The sequence below is a fragment of the Rhinolophus ferrumequinum genome, chromosome 4 (assembly GCF_004115265.2).
Source record: "Rhinolophus ferrumequinum isolate MPI-CBG mRhiFer1 chromosome 4, mRhiFer1_v1.p, whole genome shotgun sequence".
Lineage (NCBI taxonomy): Eukaryota > Metazoa > Chordata > Mammalia > Chiroptera > Rhinolophidae > Rhinolophus > Rhinolophus ferrumequinum.
This window is the reverse complement of record NC_046287.1, coordinates 104383612-104404350: the sequence shown is the minus strand read 5'-3', so window position 1 is coordinate 104404350 and position 20739 is coordinate 104383612. Positions and strand designations below refer to the sequence as shown.

Here is a 20739-nt window from a genome sequence, read left to right as displayed (position 1 = left end):
TTGGCCACTTTTAAAGCTGTTTCAGGCATCAGGGAGTACATGGGGAAATTGTGGGTAAGATTTGTTTTTCTTCTTTTTTAGGCCACATTGAAGGTTTTCCTGTTAAGCTACTACTTTGCTAAGTGAGAAGCTAATATTTCTGAATGTTAATGGTGCCTGATTGAAGTTTTAGGTATCAGCCTGTAAGACTTTTGAACCAAAAAAATCCCAAATGACTTATTACTATTAGCAGCCTTGTTATAGAGAAAACAAACATGCTGGATTCGTATGTGTCTAAGACTTAAAAAGAGCACTCACAGCTCTTTCCACAATAGCAGTGACTGAATTTTTACAACTCACTCACATTTAAGCTGGGTAAACTTAAGTATGCAGAACTGGTTGTACTTCTTTAGCCGGAAGTAGGGATCTTACAACGCCTTATGACCGACTGCCTCTTTCTTCTCAAATGATTGTGTGCAAAGTTTCAGGACAATCAGGTTTAGCTGTGTCACGTTGCCTTCCTGGAGAGTACTAGGTTTTTGGTCTTGTGGCTCACCTGCTTTCCTTTCTTAAATCATAAGATTTTCAAATGTGCCATTCCTATACAGAGAGACCAGGCTAAGAGGATTGAGTCCAAACCTTATTTTTGTAATTATTTTGGTCAATAAGATCAGTTCTGAGTTTCAACATTTTTTCAGCCAGGAAAGAATTGTTGTTGCTTCTTTCAGTCAGTAAACTGTCGACCTGCAGGTTACCAATGATGTTGGCGCATGTCAACACACTGTGTATTGGCCATAGAACTCTTAGTGTTCAGGGACCCAAGATTAAAATGTCCCTGACCACATGTCCAGCATAAGTTATACGGAGAACCTTTGGTCAAGAAGTATGAACAATGTATCTTCCTGATTGAGTTGAATTGACTGAGGGTCAAACCAGCTATGCCCAGTGGGTGTCCTTTTATGAAACCCTGCTTTGTGGTCTTCATCCATCACAGTTGGCTGTGAACTTCACGAGGACTCTCAGTGCCCCTCGGTATGCAAATGTCGTGTCACCTCTGTGTGAGCGGTGTGGGCACAGAAATAGCTGCATGCAGTTTCTTGTCCCCAGATTCTGGAACTTCATAGGTACCAGCTTAGTAACTGTTTTAACTGAGTCATGGGAACCTCTTCTAGAGTCTCAAAAGGCAGTTCTGCTGGCCACATTTTTCAGTCTTTTTCTGACATGGGTCCCACCCTCCCAGTTTGGTTCAGTTCCCACATTCACATTCTTCTGTACATTCTGTAATAGAAAGTAAAATGCTGGAGTTCATTACCTCTGCATGAAAATGCTGGTGTGTGTTAGACCTATTAAACACTAATCTTAAATGAATAGAAATGGTACATCTTGACTCTGAACTAAAAGTGAACTTAAACTGGGTGAGGTTGATTTTTTTAAAAAAAATATTAAAACATTAGAAGAGTAAGGAGATTATTATCACAACTCATACCCTGCCAAGAGATCTTAGTGAATTAAAAAAAATAAAACAAGAAAGCTGTCATCCAGGACTAATCTTTTTCTAACAGGGTGGCAAAATGAGTAACTTAAAACTTAACATATTTAAATCTCATAATAGAAAGGTAGCTTGACCTTGGGAAACCTCATTAGTGAAATTTGAATATAGACTTTGTTGGTAAAATTGCAAGGCTGGGGAAAATACATGTCAGATGGGAAAAAAATCAACTATATTTCTGTACATACATGGTTAGAAAACACAATTGAAAATTTGCTACAATTACCAAATAAACATATGCAACCTAGGTATAAATATAAGAAAAATGTATAAGACACTCATGGAGACATTTTTTTTCAGTTTTATTGAAGGACAATAAAGAAGACTCAGATAAATGGTAACTGTTCCCGGCAGGAACCTGATGTTAGTAGTTTAATTCAAGTGCTCCTGGAAGCAGGGTGCAGGGAAGTGGTTGACTAAACCTAACTGGACTGAAGTTCAGAAGTGACCACAAGTCCTGTTACTAAAAGTTCACACCCATGGGCCAAGGGTTCAACTGGGTCATTCCACCTGACTTATCTATGTGTTCACAGATCATGCTGTCACTTGACTGTCATTAGGACAGCTCAAATGATTGCTTCATTTCACTTATCTGTCTTTCCCAGACAGAAATAGTTTTGCTTTATGTGATTTGTAAAAGTTGCATATGCTAATTGTACATTTAAAAAACTGAGGTACCATCAGATTCCTTTGTGTCTGGATGGTCGGATGAAGAGTGACCGTTGACCATTTTAAGGGAACATGGTATATATCATGTGTGCCTGTGCATGTGGACACACTAACAGTGAAGGTGGCCTGTGAGGCTTACCTGCCGTGAAGGGTGTGGACTCAGCAGTGGTGTGGGTTGTCTCCCGTTGTTTCTGACAATGACAGATAGGAGTCAGAGTGCACTTTTATTAACTGGGCTAATTAATGCCTGATTCTCCAGTGAAAACAATGGTGAAGTTGATGGACATGAGACCTAAACAGGCTCTCTGCTCCCTGAGTATCTCCCTGCCCCGCCAAGTAAATAGTGGGGTAGACGAGAGGCATGCCCTTGGGGAACTGGAGACGTCTTTGGTGGGAGGCAGTCAAGATTTTAACAACACTGATGTCACACAAACAAAGTCTGGGGCTACTCTTTTTAATCAAATGTTTGGTACTCTGTCCCCCTTTTCCTCCCCACTTCAGAAACACTGAAAATGATAAAAGTCCAATGAATGAATGAGAAAAAAGTGCTCCATGGTAGGAGACAGACCGCGCTGGTGGATGGTCCTGCACTTTCTCGTTGCAGGCACTGAATTCCGGATTTTGTGGAGCATGAACTTAGTCCGTCCTGTGTGCAGCTGGCGTGTGTGGTTGGAGCCCTGTGGCTCTCAGATGCGTATGCTTGGGCCTTGGTAGCAGTGACAGAGCCAGATCAGGGGACTGGACAGTGCAGCATCACCGTGCAGCAGGTGACATACGTGGCACTCCACCCAGAAGAGATCCTGGCCTCCTGTTCTCCTAACTGGTCCCTGCTGAAGTGGGGAGCAAATGGGGGCACCGAGCACTGCTCTGCCAAGGGCTGGAAGAGAAGAGGTCACATGAAATTGTCAACTGGCAAAAAATAACTCTCCAGATAAACCCACAAGAAAAACTTTTTATTTGGGAAAAGGAAAAAGAAACAAAAACTACCACTGCAGTGCAGGAACACACACCTCCAACCCGGGCTCCAACTGGCTACCCATGTGAAGAAGGAAAAATGATGCCACTGGTTCCAAGATGGCTATTCTATATATCCGCATCCCTCCCCTGGTAGTTACCACATAGTCCAACAGAAGATCAGGACCAGAGAGTCAACAAGGGGACCCAGCTCCACCCATAGTCCTCCCAGCTCTATGGTTAAGCATGTTAAAATGCCAGTTCACTTTTACAAAATTATCGATTGCATATTAAAGCTGCTCTGAAATAGCTAAGGGCCTAGTTCTTATATTTCACAAATTCTCATTGAAGAAATACACACACATAGACAGCTGTTACCGCCAGGTTTCTAGCCCAGACCCGTAGTTCCTGTCCCAGTCCCCTACACTTAGACTTGATACCTGATCCGGAAATATATTTCTCTGTTTGGGAAATATTTTTGTATTATTTCTTAGTTAATTTCCTCCCTACCCCTTTTTTCTGTCCTCTCCTGGGCCAAGGGTTCAGCAGGGTCATTCAACTTGACTTATCTGTGTGTTCACAGATCATGCTGTCACTTGGCTGTCATCAGGACAGTTCAAACAATGGCTTTATTCCAGTTACCTTTCTTCCCCAACAGCTCTTTCCAGCACTCCTACTAGTCAGATACTGGAACATGTAGAAAAGTCCCTTAATTTTCTTATGTGCTCTTTCCTATCGGCCATCTCTTTATCTTGCCATTCTTCCTCAGACTTCCAGATTTACCCTCCAGCCCTTTCATTAAAACTTCCATTTTAACCACTGTGTATTTCATTTCCAGTTTCTTTCTCTCTGTCTCTTCCTCTGCCTTATCACTGAGTCTTGGATGTAACACCTGGTCCAGTCTTTGAGAGGATACCACAGTTTCTGACTTTCTTTCACTCCTGGCATCTATGGTGTCTCACAGGTAGATACTATGTTTCCATACATTTTGTTTTGGTTTTGGCCTCCCTCTAATGTTAGAGGCTGTCTGGTGACAGGTAATGCTGTATTATACTTAAGAAGGAGGCACTCCTTGGGACCTGCTGCGGGGCCCAGGCAAACAGCTGCTGGGCATCTTTCAGTGGTTGGCAGGGGTCTAGCTTTCTTACTATCTCCGATTACAGGACCTGTGTCTCTTCTCTTTGACGCCTCAATGTCAAAGAACCTGCCAATCTCCATCCAACATTATTGTCCCTCATCTAAGGAAAGTGCCTGGAGGTGTGTGTGTGTTCTCACCATTCAATGTGGAACTTGATCTTGACCCTGTCTCCTACAGTGCGTCATGCCCTCACGTGTCCGGCGTGTGCTGGTTAGATTTCTGTTGGAGCAGGGATGGAGGGATTCAGGGCTTCCTGCTCTTCATGTCCTATACCATGTCATGTCACTCACACCATGTCATGTCTGGTGTCTGCAGATGCTGACCTTTGCCAGGTCCGTTGGGAGACACTTTGCCTTGCTTCTCACTGGCATTTTTCTTTCCTGATATGTTAATCTGAGCTTTTTCCACTCCACTTAGTCATTTACGTTACCGCTTTTCCATTTCCAGAAAATATTTCACCTTGTGTGCCTATATTTTTAATTTTTTATTTAGGTATTATTGACATATGACATCATACTAGTTTCAGGTGTACAACATAATGATTCCATATTTGTATATATTGTGAGATGATCACCATAATAAGTCTAGTTAAGATGATTCCTTTAGTCTGGTTTTATTGAGGTTTCTGGAGGAAGCAGAGGTAAATATGTGTGTTTTATCCACCACGTGTAATTGGAAGTTCAAAGCCTAGATTATTACATGAATCAAATGGAATGAAAACGAGCTAAGATGATTTTCTAACTCATTCTACAAAATCTACAAGGTGGTCCCTAAATCAATTTATTTTTGAATTCCAGTTCATAATGGAGTTTTGATTTTGCTTGACTTCTCTCCTCATTTACCTTCTAGAAGATTCAAGTTTAAATAAAATTTAATGTCAGTTAAAGCAACCACTCCTTTAATAAAGAAAATATATTGTCTTTATTTTTTTATTTTTAATTGTAAAAAACACATAACATAAAATTTACCTTCCTTAAGTGTACAGTTCAGCAACATTAAGTACACTCACACTGTTTTGCGGCTATCACCAACGTCATCTCCAGAACTTTTCATCTTCCCAAACTGAAACTCTGTACCCGTCAAATGCCAACCCTTTATGCCTCTCCCCCAAACCCCCAGCAATCCCCATTCCACTTTCTGTCTCTGTGAGTCTGACTCTAAGTATCCGATACAAGTGGAATCACACAGTTTTTGTATTTTTGTGTCTGGCTTATTTCATGTAGTGTAATGACCTGAAGGTCCATCCATCTTGCAGCAGGTGTCAGAGCTTCCTTCATTTTTATGGATGAATATATTTTATTGTTTATGTTTATACCACATTTCGTTTATCCATTCATCCATTGATGGACATTTGAGTTGCTTCTACCTTTTGGCAATTGTGAATAATGCTGCTGTGAACATGGATATAGAAATATCTCTTCAAGTCCCTGCTTTCATTTTTTGGATATATGCTCAGAAGTAGGGTTGCTGGATTATATGGTGATTCCATTTCTATTTTTTTGAAGAAGTAGCATACCATTTTCCACAGCAACTGCACCATTTTACAGTCCCACCAAAAATGCAAGGGTTCCATTTTCTCTGTTGTCTTTATCTTTTTAAATTAATCAATGCTTCTTCTGAATACAATTTAAAAACAGAAATATAAAAACACTCCCCATATCCTACCCTACGCTGATAATTGTTAACACTTCCTTTTCTCTAATTTTAAATAAAAATTTAAATAGTAGCCTGCAGATACTATTTTGCATCCTAATGCTAGGCTGACCTCTAGAGGTAAGACTGGTGTGCTGCAGCCACTTACCACAGGGCTTTGAACTAGAGGGTTCTTCACTGTTAAAAGGCGGGAGCTGCAGCATTGCGGCTTGCGTGGGCGTGCTGAAAAGTGGTTGAGAGTCCTGTGTTTTCCAGGTGTTTATGTACATCTTTTGCAAAACTTGAGGCAGAAGTTCCTCCAAAATGCTCCATGAAAAATATTGGAACGAGTTAACTGCCAAGTGTCTGGGTTTGTTCTGTGTTTCCCTCGGGATGCCTCGCAGCAGGGCCTCTGTGTGCAGCCGCCCAGCGGGCTCCTGGGCATGGTGGTCCCTCTGCCTGTGACCTGCCCTGGGGAAAGGGTCTTGAGGCCAAATCGCTTTTGTAGATTCTTCACTTGAGTCTAGCTTGCAAGAGCCATGGGTTGTGGCTGTCAGTACTGCTCTCTGTCCCCGTGTGGCCTCCTTCTTGCTGGCTGTAGAGGGACGTCCCTGGGAAAGTCTCAAAACAGTAGGTCATCTAAGGAACAAGAGGCTCCCTGTACTCCCATTTATTTGACCTTGTCTGACTCAGGACTTTTGGAAGAAAGTCCAAAAATTTGCCTTGGCCTACTAAAGCTTAAAGCAGGTGCATCTGAGCACATTAGCTCCTTGAGACAAATGGTTAATCATTATTATGGTTAACCAATAACCACGTCATTGGTTTGGGCATTAAAAACTCTGTCTGAGTTCAGCAGAAAATAGTTGTGTGACGTTGGTGGCTGAAGGAACTTTTTTTTTTAATTAAAATAAAAATGACCAGAAGCAAATATGTTATCATTGGTTGTTGTTAATTCTTGATGGTAGAAATATGGGGATGTTTATTCTTTCTCCATTTTTTTATTTTACAAGAAAATAGTTCTAGAAAAGGAACAGGGGCACTCTATTAAATTTCTTATTTATTCCTCTGTGGTAGCAAATATTTATCAATTGAACTGAAGTGATTTCTTTTGTTTGGTCGCTACAAACAGCTCTACAGAGATTTTAACATTTTTATTCTGGTTATTTTTATGGGCAATGTAGTTAACTCTTAACCAGTCTCATGGACTCCCAGCCTTAGCCGTGGCTGCAGGTCTAATTAATATAAATCATGTTGTGCAAAACCAAGCAGTTTAGATGTATTGTAATTTCCTTCAGCACACAGGCCCATCGAATCTCCGAGCAAAGTAGACGGTAGGCCCTGTCAGGTGGTCAAGGGTGGAGGTACTCAGATTACACCTGTCGATGGGGACTGAGTGTGCGATTACGAGGGAGGAAAGAGTCCAGGAAGCCATCTCTGTTGCAGGAGCAAGACATTGTTCAGAGGACACCCGAGCCTCTGATGGTCAGACAGCAGCTCTGGTAACTCACTTGTGTCATAGCAGGTCCTTGTCTGAGGCCCTGCCTTTCTAAGGTCCAACCACTGTGGACTCCGCCACTGGCTGTCCATCTCTTCTTCGTCCTGCCCTTGACCGGTCCACTTTCTGGGTCTTCATTTCAAACTGAGCTGACTGGTTGGCCAGGTGCCATTAGCACAGGCTCCCACTGGGCTGCCCTCGGGAGCCAGGCTGCAGGTCCTTGTGTGCAAAGCGGCCTCCAGTTCAGCCTCCCACCTCAGATGCAGTCTGGGACTCCACAGGATGGGCTGCTGTGGGACCCAGCTTGACATACCTGCTGGTAATGAAACCCTGAAAGGAGATGGAGGGTTTGCTCATGCACTGGGGCTCCCCGAAGGGAACACGGGAGCCCTGCAGTCTGAGTTCAAGCGCAGCGAGTTGGGACTCAGGTGTCAGCAGCATTTGTGAGGGAGGAAATACACGCTCTGTTCCTCTCTGTTCTCTTCAGTATATTGGATGCCTTGAATCTTCAGATTTTAAGCCAATAAATTGTACCAAGTAGTCCTCTAAATATGTTTTGTTTTTTAAATAAGAGAGCCATGGTGTTTTCACAGGAAGAGTCAGGAAGAAGAAACGGTTCCTATTAAATGGGTTAAGGAGAGTCAGAAGATGGTTTTGGTCCCATCCTGCTTCCTACAGCTTTATGTCCATGGGCGAGGCTAAACAATTTGGGCCTTAATTCCTGTATCACCAGAGGGAACAAGCTAGACTAAGTAAAAAAACAAAGATTCTTTGTGTTTTGATGCATTTCATTTAAATATCTCCCATTTATTTTTAAGGCTAAGTGTTTATTGGATTCAAGTATTATTTATATATATTTTTTCCAAATGGGCAAAACTGGGAAACAAAAGACTAGGCCTTAGCGGTAATAACCCTAAAGTCAGTAATTTTTTTTCCTGTACGTATGAACAAGAACCATAATGTAATCACTTAATAATTGTGTATTATAAATTTATTTGTATAGTAGAGCTCATATTCTTATAATATGAGCTTATAATCATTACAAAAATGAAAACAGTGAATATTTCCCTTTTCTCATGAAATATAAAATATCCGTAGTATCTAGGGATATTAGACTTCAAAGAAACAGTCTAGAGTTTAGTTTCTGGCAATGTGGCAAAGTAAGTATCCTGAAAAATCCTTCCTACTTCAAATACGTAAAAATATTGAGTAAATAAATGTATAGTTCAGAGTTTCTTTACAATGCATAGGTGCACTGGCAAGAAAATAATGTAAATTCTCAGAGACCACTCTGGAGCACGGATGGGAGCATGATCTCAAGAGACACATGAAATGTACAACTGCTCTAGGAGGATTTGCGAGCATTGGTAATCTAGAGCTTTGGTCCTAACAACAAGCCTTAGTGTGTGCAAGATGGCAGATCAAAGGGGACATCACTGAATGAAGCTGGGACTCCAAAGGCTGCACTGGTGGTGAAATGGAGAACTAGGAAAAATGTAACTCACCCATACGTTGAGGCCTGTCTAGCTTCGCTTTGACTCTGGGTTGGGGGGAGAAACCAGTCCTCTTAGAGTTTTGAAGCCCAAATTCATCCTACCTGTGTGGCCTTAAAAGCTCCAAGCCAAGAGTTCAGATTGGCCACTTGGTTAGTAGTGTCTCCAAGTGCCTGTTAGAAGCAAAATGCATATTGTCCCCAGACTAATGGACCCCAAACCCAAGGCTCAAAGAATTCCCACAGATAAAGTTTAGCTCACAACCGAAAATGACAAAATAGGTGAGAGACCAGGTATCATGGGCATAGTGGACTGATCTGAAGATGGATCTGAAGACACTACTTGGGGAGATGAAGCGATGTATTCTTGGGCTGAAGGACTTTGGCAGCTTAACGATAAAAACCGTGATGAGAAAGGATGTAAAAATTATTTGACTCACTGGGAAAAAATCCACAGAACTTTTTGGGAAGCATGATTGTTGCTCTGTAGGCAACTGTGTGTGTTTATATATACACTTGGCCTTGTTATTTGTCATGAATTTTCAGCAGGACTGACTACTTAATTTGTGAGGCTGAATGTAAATGAAAATGTGGGGTCTTTTGTTCAATATTCATTAAGAATTTTAATGACAGCAGAGCGTTAAACCCAGCACAGGGCCCTCCGAGCACAGAACCCTGTGTGACTGTATAGGTCACACCAGGAATCCAGCTCATCCTGATTAGAAGATACCTTCTTTCAACCTCTCCCCAGGGATTGACTGAAGGGTGAGGATGAAGAAGTACTGCTTTCTAGTTTTACGTCCCATGGGCCTTGTTTCATCCTTTAAATTTTTTTTTTAATATAATTGTAAAATGCACATAAAATTTACTGTCGTACTAAATATAAATGCATAGTTTGGTGATGTTAAGTACGTTTACATTGTTGTACAACCATCCATCTCCATAACTCTTTTCATCTTATGAAACTGAAATTCTGGGTCCATTAGACAAGAATTCCCCTCCAGGGCCTCATATAAGTGGGATCACACAGCGCTTGTCCTGTGACTGACGGATTTCACTGAGCATAACGTCCTCAGGGTTCACAGATGATGTAGGGTGTGTCAGGATTCCTCCCCTCTTAAGGCTGAATGACATCCACTGTATGGATGGACTTTTGTTTATCCATCATCCATCCATGGACCTTTGGGTTGTGTCTGTCTTTTGACTGTTGTGAACAGTGCTGCATGGAACATGGGGCTACAAATATCTGAGTCTCTGCTGTCGGTTATTTTGGGTCTGTCCCCAGAAGTAGAGTTGCTGGGTCAGATGTAGTTGTATTTTTAACTTTTGGAGAAACTACCAGACTGTTTGCCACAGTGACTGCACCTTTCACCCTCATCCCAGCGGTGGGCAGGCTTCCAGGTCTTCACATCCTCACCAACGCTTGTTATTTTCTGTTCTTTTGACAGTAGCCATTAATGGGTGTGAAAGTGGCATATCATTGTAGTTTTGATTGGCATTTCCCTACCGATACTAAGTGATGTTAACCTTTTTTTTGTTTGTAAGTTTGTTTTTGAATACTCACAGTGATCACACTTTCCTTCTTTCTAGAAAAGAGATAAAGTTGCTGGAGCAGTTGGGTGCTCTGAAAGGCACTTTGAGTGCTGAACAGCAGCTGTCACTCATCACTGGTTGTTCCAACATTCAGGAAGCAGTAGAGGGCGCCATGCACATTCAGGTGAGTTAAGGGTACCAGCTGGAGTGTGTAAGGGCTGGAAGAGAGAGGGTCTTCGACCTCTGCGGAAGGACAGGGGGGATAACAGGCAGTTAAAACGTGTGTACATCTATATGGGCTCTCTTCAAACCACTGTGATATTATCTTTCAGAAGTGTTAGGATTTTGAGCAAAATTAGATTTTCTGGACATCTAACACTTTTATTTTGTTTCAGCTTCCTATTGAATGAGAGATTGTATTCTTGTTCTCATATGTAATTGAGTAAATGCTTAAGTAAATCACCAAAAAAGATTTATGGTATAAACTTGTTTAATTTATACCGTAAGGTTTATGTAAATTTACCTAAAACAAAAAGGAGCCTCCCTCCTTCCTCGTAACCCCCGCCCCCGCCGCCATTTAGTGTCCTGACGCCTGCACGTTCCGGTTTGTTCCGTGTTGCACGTCTCTTTTGGTTACTGTGAGGCTCTTCTAGCTGAGAATCTGGGAGCAAACCAGGAAGACTGAGAACTCGTCGTGTGTGTGTGTTACGGTGGCTGCTGCTCAGAGATTCTGGTCAAATATAGGAAACCTAGGCTGGCGTTCGTTTATGGTAACAAATGTGTCTCAGTCAGCACACGAAGGGAACTGGTTTTCTAGGGAACTGCTCTCTTTCTAGTATTTTCATTTCTATCTTATATGGTGAAGATTGTGTAAAATTGAGGCGTCTTCTTCTAAGGGGTCGAAAGGGCTTCTTTCATTAGCTTTCGCAGGCCACCTGTTTCAACCCTCACGGAAAGGTGGAGGGGCTGTGGAGGGCACGAGAGCTTTCCAGCCTGGTCCCACGTGCGTGGTGTTCAAGGAAGTGTATGCTTGCTCTGCTGAGCCCATTGGCCGACGAAACAGTTCAGATGTTGCTCCTGACATCAGTGAAGACGCGGGGGCCTCCGGCGTGGAGGTGGTGGTGGCTAATACGGACCCTGTCGGGTACTTTGCACTGAGCGGCTGTGTGACTTTCGCAAGTTTTTTAATGTCTGAGCTGCACTTCCTCATCTGTGAAATGGGCATGATACCCCACGCACCGGCTATGCTCACATCTAAGGGGACCCTAATGTAAGGCAAGGCCCTGTTTTTCCAATAAGAAGATCAGAAACATTCCTTTTTGGGGGTCCATTTCATGTATGATATCTACATGATGGAAATGAAATGTTATAATGACGTGATGTGATCTAAAATACGAATATGTAACATATTACTGTAATATTTTTGCTTTTCATGTTTCACACAGACATTTTTGTTCAAACTCTTAACAGGCATCTGTGTTTGTACTCATTAGAGTGACTTTTTGAGTCTCTTTTCTAAGCAGTTTTCCAGAGCACATCTTTGCTATCCTCTGAGATGGTTGCTGCAGTTTGTTTTAAATCCATATATGATGATGGCATTAGAAGTTTTACCTCCAGCCTCAATTACGAATTCTCAGACCTTTAGGTATTTTTTTCTCCCTGCAGTTGTGTACTTATGGTTTGTGGTTTCAGAACGTAACAATTTGTTGTTACTTTTTCTTTTAAGAGATCTTTGTAAAGGTTACTTACAAATTTTCCAGCAGTAGCGTTGTAAAGTCATGCCCCAGGAATCATTATTAAGTCCATGTTAAAATTTTTTTGTCTCTTGGTCCCATTTTTAAAAAAAGATTCCATCAGATGGTTTCTATACTAGCATGATTGAATCAATTGAGGCTAATGTTTCTTCCCTAAACAGCGTATTATTTTTCAAAAAAATAGAGACCACTCCACAATGTGAGAACCTTATAATGACTTGAGTATAAGACTAGTCTTTCTATGGGATAATTTCTGGGATAAATTCTAACTTCCAGTGCGTGTAAAGTGCTCAGCACAGTACTTGGCCCGGAGAACATGCTTACTAAGTTTATAAAATAAGTTATTTTATAGTGTGGCCATTTATGTACAATTTGGACAGTAAACAAATGATATGGGACAATGTACGTTCTATGCGTGTAGGTGCTGAAGACTGCTCTTTAATGTTGGTCTTTATTTTCTAGATTAAATGGATGTATTTACGTGACATTTCTGTGCTGAGCAGCTTCTATTATGCAGGACAGCACTGAGTCAGGCCGTGAGAGGAGAGGAGACGAGAGAAAGACCATGTAAACTCTGCTAGGTTTAATTCCCGGAAGAGATTATGTTCTTCAGAGCAGCACCAAGAGTTCCGGGGAGGGGCGGAGTTCTGACTAGAAGGATTTGGGAAGGGTTAATGAGCACAGGCTTGGAGCTTGCCTTGGCCTTGACAAAGGGATTTGGGGGTGGGGCCGGGGCAGAGGTGAGCAGAGGACAAGGGCTGCCTGTGAATGTGTTCCAGGCCACACGTGTAGAATAGTGGTTGGAGAGGGGGAAAGGCTGGAGGTACCGTGGAACCACGTGAGGAATGCTAAGTGCCAACCTGAAGAGTTGCTTAGATGAAATGAGTTAATATTTATAAAGTGCTTGGAGTGGTCCCCGGCACATAGCTGTACTATTCAAGTGTTCTCTTAAAGAAAGAAGAAGTTTGGGTTTCATTCTATATCCTGCTAGAATTCTCTAAGGAAGGTGTTTGGTGAGTGAAAGTAATCAGCCGGAAAAATGACTATGAAAACAAAATCGAGATTTTATTTTTGTCCGTGGCCGTGACTGATTTTCTTGGGCATGTTCACATATTTCTTTATATAACATGTGGTAGATTTGATTTTCCAAGTTTTGTGACTTGGAAAATTTATTTCACCTTGTTTACCAAACAAACAAGTAAATACCCCTCCCCACCCCCCAGATCAAAGCCTGCCTAATGTTGTACGATGTGTCTATTAAAATATATTAGGTTTCTAACACTCTGGGGATGTTAAAAATATATTTTAGAGAGAAATTAAGTTTGGAGAAATATTGCTTAGGTCCATTATTACAAAAATGTTTTAAGATTTTTGTGTTTGTACTTCTTTCCATCTCTCTTATGTATTTTCTCTTTTTCTCTAACATACTTGCTTTTAGACTGTAAATAGGATGTATCATGGTGTTTATTCAAAACTTAGAACATTTCTTACAGTGTGATTTGCCCAGGACTTTGTCAGATAAAGAAGTATGGTTTTTGGACTTATTATAAAACAATTGTTATGTTTACTATGTGGTGTTTAACCTGAAAGAAGCTTCCATCTCAGAATGACACTGAAGCTGAAGGTCCACAAGGCCAGCCACCTTCCTCACCTTAGTGCCAGTTGTACCCTCTTAGCAACTTTTATAACTCCTTCTTCCAATTTCTAAAAGGAAAAAAATCACATTGTAGAAAATTTAATCTAGGTTCTTTGGAGACATGTTTCTTCCGAAAAGAAAAGGATCATTACTTTAGGGAATTGTTCAAAAGCAGGAGGCGGAGCTTGTGAATTAACAAGTGAACAAAACCACATTGCTGGTCACCATTGTTCAACTATAAACAATCCAATTTGCTGTGTCCTGGCCCCTGAAGGTAGAGGGTGGAGGCCCCAGAAATGTGAGTGTAAGTCTCTACAGGGGTTTGTTTTCTACCCAAACCCCAGAGGGCGGGAGCACAGGTCAGAGTTTCCTAATACTCTGTTGAAATGTAGGCACTTACAGGAGTGAAACCCGAAGTGCTAGAACTTAGTGCAATTCTGAAATCAAATCCTGTCTGGCAAGAAAATCTACTACTCTGGAAAAATAAGTTTATTCTGCAAAGCCTGTTGAAAGCATTGACTCTTAAAGAGCATTAAAGCTCATTAGCTGTGATACAGAGGCTTTGTCTAATCTCTGGAATTTAAGGCTTGAGGCTGCCATAGCTAGGAGGAGCCTTGGGGATGGTTTATAGAATTACGAAGTCTAAGTGGAGTTTCCTTACACAAAATCAGGACAACAGCTAGAGCCAAAAATTATATTATCCATGGACATGATCAGAATTTGCATCTGCACTTTACCTTTAAAATTTAGAAAATGCTAGACATTTTCATAAGGACTTTTAGATTTTATCAGGAATTACAGGAAGCGGTATTCAAAAATACTAACATTGTTTTAACATTTCTGTGCTTCCTTAAAGGGTAGAAGCTTGGTGGACTTTGGTCTTGGTTTCCTGAGGCTCAGCATAATCCTTCTTTTGGATGGGGGTGTGGGGGTTCAAGTAATAAAGGGCATGTCAGTTACCAGCACTGAGAATTACAGGAGTATACATTGAAAATGAATTTTATTTTTCCTGTTCCATGTGTTTCAAAAAATCAGATTTACTGAGGTGTAATTTACATGCAATAAAATTCACCACTTTTAGTGTTCAGTTCTGTCGAGTTCAGTTCTTCTGGTTTGGCAATTTTTGTCAAATAAAAACATTACGGTGTGTCCTCACCCACCTCATTCACCAGATCTGGCACTGTGCGACTTCTGGCTCTTCCCCAAAGTCAGAATGATTCAGGAAATCGAGGCAGCCATGACAGCGCCACTAAAGACACTCACGAAAGAGAACTTCCAGAACCGCTTCAGAAAGTGGCAAGAACAATTGGATAAATGTGTTCAAAGTGAGGGGGAGTATTTTTAGGGGGATGTGTCTTATACTGTAATTAAACATTCACCATGGATTTTGATCACATCTCATATATGTTGTGGTTATCAGTAATTGGTTTCTTTTTATTCATGAGTAGTATTCCACAGTTTGTCCATTCACCAGCTGAAGAACATTTAGGTTGTTCCCAATTTTTAGCATTATGAACAAAGCTGGTGTAAACATTTGTGTACACGTTTTTATATGAACATTTGTTTTTATTTCTTTGGGGTAAATACCAGGAGTGGAATTGCTAGGCATATGGCAAGTATATGTTTATCTTTGTAAGAACTAGTATTTTCCAAAGTGGCTCTACTATTTTGCATTCTTGTTTACAATATAGGAGTGTGTCATTAGCTCTATATCCTGGTAGTATTAGTGTGGGGTTTTTCCTCATTCTCATATGTGTGTAGTGGTATCTTATTATGGTCTTAGTTTGCATTTCACTAATGACTAATGATATCAAGTATTTTTTTCCTGTGTTTATTTATCCTTCATATAATCTTTGTGTAGTGTCTGTTCAAAGCTTTTTCTAATTTTTAAAAAAATTGGGTGGTTTTGTTTTATATTATTGAATTTTGAGATTTTCTTATGTATGTATTCTGGACAGAAATCCTCTAAGATATGGGTTTAGCAAACATTATTCTCTTAATGTTTTTGTTTTCTTGACAGTGACTTTTGACAAGCAGCAGTTTTCAATTTTGATGGTGTCCATTTTCAATTTTTTTTTCTGTTATGGATTATATTTTTTCTGTTCTAGTTTTAGGATCTTTGTCTAATCTAAGGTCACAGATTTTTCTTCTATATTTTCTTCTAGAGGCTTTATAGTTTTCTATTTGCATTTCTGTCTAGGATCCATTTTGAGTTACTTTTCATACAGGGTAAAAGGTCATTCAGTTGTTTTTACATCATTTTTTGAGAAGGCTATCATTTCTCCATTGAATTGCCTTTGAACTTTGGTTAAAAATCAATTGACCATATATGTGAAAGATTATTTCTGGACTCTACTCCACAGATCTATGGGTCTGTGGCACTTTTTTTTTAGTACAATTTAAAATCAGATAGTGTGAAATCTCCAATTTCCCCCCCTCAATTGTTTTGGCTAGTCTTAGTTCCTTTGCTTTACATTTTAGAATTAGCTTGTCAGTTTCTAAAAAAAAAAATCTTGCTGAGATTACAGTGGATCTATAGATCAATTTGTAGAATTGACTCTTGAAAAAATATAATTTTCCAATTCATGACCACAGTATCTCTCTCCATTTATTTAGTCTTTAAAAAAGAAATCCCTCTCATGTATATTTTATAATTTTCAACATATAGGTTTTGCACATTATGTTAGATTTAATAATATTAAATAGATATATAAATATTTCATGATTTTGGTGCTATTGTAAATGGTACTTAAAAAAATTTTCAACTTCCAATTATTCATCGTTAGTTTATATTATAGTAATATAGTTAATTTTTGTATATTGATCTTGTATCTTGTGACCTCGCTAAACTAATTATTTCTAGTAGCTCTTTTGTAGATTCTTCAGGATTTTCTATGTAGACGGTTATATCTGTGAATAGAGGTTTATTTTTTCCTTTCCTGTTGATTTGGCTTTTATTTATTTTTCTTAACTTATTGTGTTGGCTAGGCCCTCTCTAGTAGGATGCTGAATAGGAGTGGTAAGAGTGGAGTGTACATCTTTGTCTTCTTTCTGATTTTGAGGTAAAGCATTCAGTCTTTTATCACTAATTATGATGTTAGGGTCTTTTTCATGCCTTTTATCAGGTAGAGGAAATTTCCTTTACTTCCCAATTTGTTGAGAGTTGGTATCATGAATGGGTGTTGAATTTTCAGTTTGGTCAAATAAGGTTTTTCTGCAACTACTGAGATGATCATATGTTTTTTTCTTTTTTAATCTGTTGTTATGGTGAATTTTATTGGTTTATTTTAGAATGGTGAACCAACCTTGCATGGCCAGAATAAACCGCACTTTGTCATGAGATATTCTTTTTATGATTTTCAAGATTTAATTTGCTAATGTTTGTTGAGGGGGTCTCACATTTATGTTTATAAGGGATATTCATCTGAAGTTTTATTTTCTTCATCTGGTTTTTATATTGGGGTAATACTGGCCTCATAAAATAAGTTAGGAAATGTTCCCCCCATCTTACATCTTCTGGAAAAGTTTGTATAGGAGTGATCTTATGTCTTTTTCAATGTTTTGTAGAATTCACCAGTGAAACTATCTAGGCCTCCAGTTTCCCTAATTGGAAGATTTTAAACAGACTTCAGTTTTAGTAGATATAGGACTATTAGGGTTATCTATTTCTATATGAGTGAACTTTGGAAATTTGTGTGTCTCAAGGAATTTGTCCATGTCATTTGTCACAAGGCAGGCGCATGTCATATTTTCTAATTTATAAAAATAAAGTTAGTTATATCATTCCCTTATTGATTTTTTTTTTTTATTATTTGGGATTTTTATTGATGTGTCATCTTTATTTCTGATATTGAAAATTTATGTTTTTTCTCTATTTTCTTTAATTGGCTTAGCTATTATTGGTTTATTAATTTTATTAATATTTTCAAAGAACCAGCTTTTGATTTTATGGATTATTTTCTCTAGTGTTTATTGTCTTATATTTCACTAATTTATGCTGTTAGCTTCATTTCTTTCCTTCTGCTTATATTGGATTTAATTTATACTTCTCTTTCTATCTGAAGATATAACCTTAGATAATTTGTTTGGGACCTATATTTTCTAATACAAGCATTTAATGCCATACATTTCTACTGCTTTAGCTGTATGCCATTTTGTTTTCTGTATGTCTTATACTTACTTTGTTCCTCTTCTCTCTTGTTGTCTTCATTTGTGTTTCATTGATTTTCTGTTTTTTGTAGTGACATGCTTTGATTGCTTTCTCATTTCCTTATGAGCATCTTCTTTATAGGTATTTTCCTTGTGGTTACCATGGAGGTTACATAAAATAGCTTATAGCAATCTATTTTAAACTGTAACAACTTACTTCAGTCACATACAACTCTACTCTTTTACATCCCCCCTTTATGTTACTAATGTCATAAATTACATATGTTTGTATTTTGTTTACATTAACTTAATTTGCAGTTTTTTAATGTTTTCATAGTAATTTTATGTTTTTATAGTTTTGTTTATGTTTTCCTCTTTTAGATTATATACCAGAATTAAAAATGATATATGTATCCCCAATTAAAGTGTTACAGGATTCTGTATTTACCTCTACCAGAGCTATATATTTTCATATTTGTTTGTGTTGCTGTCTAGCATTTCAACTTGGAGGACTGCCTTTAGTAGTTCTTGCAAGGCAGGTGATAAACTCCCTCACCTTTTGTTTATCTGGGAAGGTCTTCTTAATTTTTAAAGGATAGTTTTGCCAGATAATAGTATTCTTGGTTGGCAGCTTTTTCTTCCAGCACTTTGAATATATCATCCCACTGCCTTCTGGCCTATAATGTTTCTGCTGAGAAATCTACTGACAGTCACATGCCAGTTCCTTGTATGTGATGAATCACTTTTCTCTTGCTACTTTCAAGGTTCTTTTTCTGTCTTTGACTTTTGACAGTTTGATTATAATGTGTCTTGGTGTAGGCTTCTTTTTGCTCACCCTGTTTATAGTCTTTCAAACTTCTTGAACTTAGACGTACATTTCCTTCCTCATATTTGGGAAGTTTCTGGCCATTATTTCTTCACATAAGCTCTCTGCCCCATTCTCTCTCTATTTTCTCCTTCTAAGACTCTCATAAGGCATATATCGATTCACTTAATGGTGCCCCACAAGTCACTTTTTTTCTTTTTATTCTTCTGACTTAATAATTTTAAATGGTTTGCGTTCGAGTTTGCTGATTCTTTGTTTTGCTTGTTCAAGTCTGCTGTTGATACTCTCTAGTGAATTGTTCAGTTCAGTTATTGTATTCTTCAGCTCCAGAATTTGTTTCTGTCTCTTTATTGATATTCTCATTTTGTTCATGCATTGTTTTTCCGATTTTGTTCAGTTGTCTGTCTGTTTTCTTGTAGTACATTGAGCTTCATAAGATGATTGTTTTGAATTCTTTGTGAGGTTATTCATAGATCTTCGTTTCTTTAGAACCAGTTTCTGGAAATTTATTTTGTTCCTTTAATTGGGTTGTTTTTCCCTGTTTCTTTATGTGCCTTGTTATTTTTTTTACTGTGATTTGTGCATTAAAAAACAACAACAGCAACAACAACAAAACAGCCCCCTATCCCAATCCTTATGGACTGGCTTCACACAGGGAAAGACTCTCACTAATCAGCCTGGCTAGAGATTCTGCTAGCCTTTTAATCCTTTTCTGGGGATGTGTCTTCTCTGGGCTTGTGCATGTAATTTCACAATTAGAGAGATTTCCCTATTTTCTTTTCAGGAGCTTGTCATCTCTTGCTTCCCCTGGTGTCTGTCTGTGATACTTCAGGTTCTCTGGCACTGCAGTAAGCTGCTGAGCTCCCTTTTTCCCCAGTTGCCCCAAGCATCCAAATATGCCAGTTCCCTATCAGTGCTTTGAGTCAGGTGAGACAAAAAACCAGTCCCTTTGGTAGTTCCCCCCAAAAGCTGAAATGTTGGATATACATTCCGCTTTTCTCCTTTCCTCCCAAGGGAGAAGCTGTGAGTTGGGCATTTTCTCTTGATTGCACCGAGCTGTACTGGCTCAGAGGAAGGGTTACTGAGATGAAATGCAGTGGCTTTTCTTACCCATTTCATTGCACTTGCTCTTGGCTTTATGCTCAGCTGGGAAGCTCACCGGGGGGCCTGCGGCTTCCTCGCTGGTTTCTGGAGTTGTCATAAAGTCTTTTGGGACCATATATTGTTAAGTATTTGCCTCTGGGGGGGGGGAAACAAGGTCTGGGATTTCCTATTCTATCATCTTGATGATGTCACTCTATACATTTTATAACAAAAGAACTAAATGTGGATATCAGAGGGCACCCTGTTCTGCAGCTCTAGATGAATCCGTTTGTCCACAGCCACCCTCATGGTCTTTCTCTGCACAGGCCCTGAGCTGGCAGAATTCTATCTAAATCAAGTGTCATTTAGCAAACAGTGATCATACAGCTACTCCCACACTTTGCTGTCATAAATGAAACTTGATTGACCATACCTGTATATCATTCTTACATATTTTGAATTGCCTTTTTAAGGGTAATTCATTAAAATGGAATTAGTAGGTATCAGCTGCTTTCTGGCTCTTGGTGACATATTGCTGAAGTGACAATGTAAATCTTCCTTATCCTTTTAAGAGCAACCTATGAAAACAGTTTGATTCTAAGCTTGCCAGTATTGGGTCTATAGAGCTTTAAAATGCTTATTAAATTGATAAATGAAAACAGATACTTCATTATTCAAATTTGTAACAACAAACATCATTATCTCAACACTGGCATTCTTAATTTGGTTTCTAAAATTACTGTAAAACTGAATGAGCAACACTACTTTCCCCTACACTTAAAAAAGAGAAGCTCAAATCTCTGTGTAAAAGGGCATTGCTCAGCTTTTTGGAAAGATGGGGTATTATAAT

The 20739-nt window shown here is 39.3% G+C and overlaps 1 protein-coding gene across 3 annotated transcripts in view; it reads left to right on the top strand.

Annotated features, from left to right (window-relative positions):
* Positions 1–20739, top strand: part of CRYL1 (crystallin lambda 1) — a 103086-nt gene that overhangs the window by 15689 nt on the left and 66658 nt on the right. For all 3 annotated transcript variants that reach the window (XM_033104229.1, XM_033104230.1, XM_033104231.1), the window contains one exon: positions 10499–10625. In XM_033104229.1, the coding sequence (XP_032960120.1) occupies positions 10499–10625 (127 nt within the window). The remainder of the gene's footprint in view (positions 1–10498; positions 10626–20739) is intronic.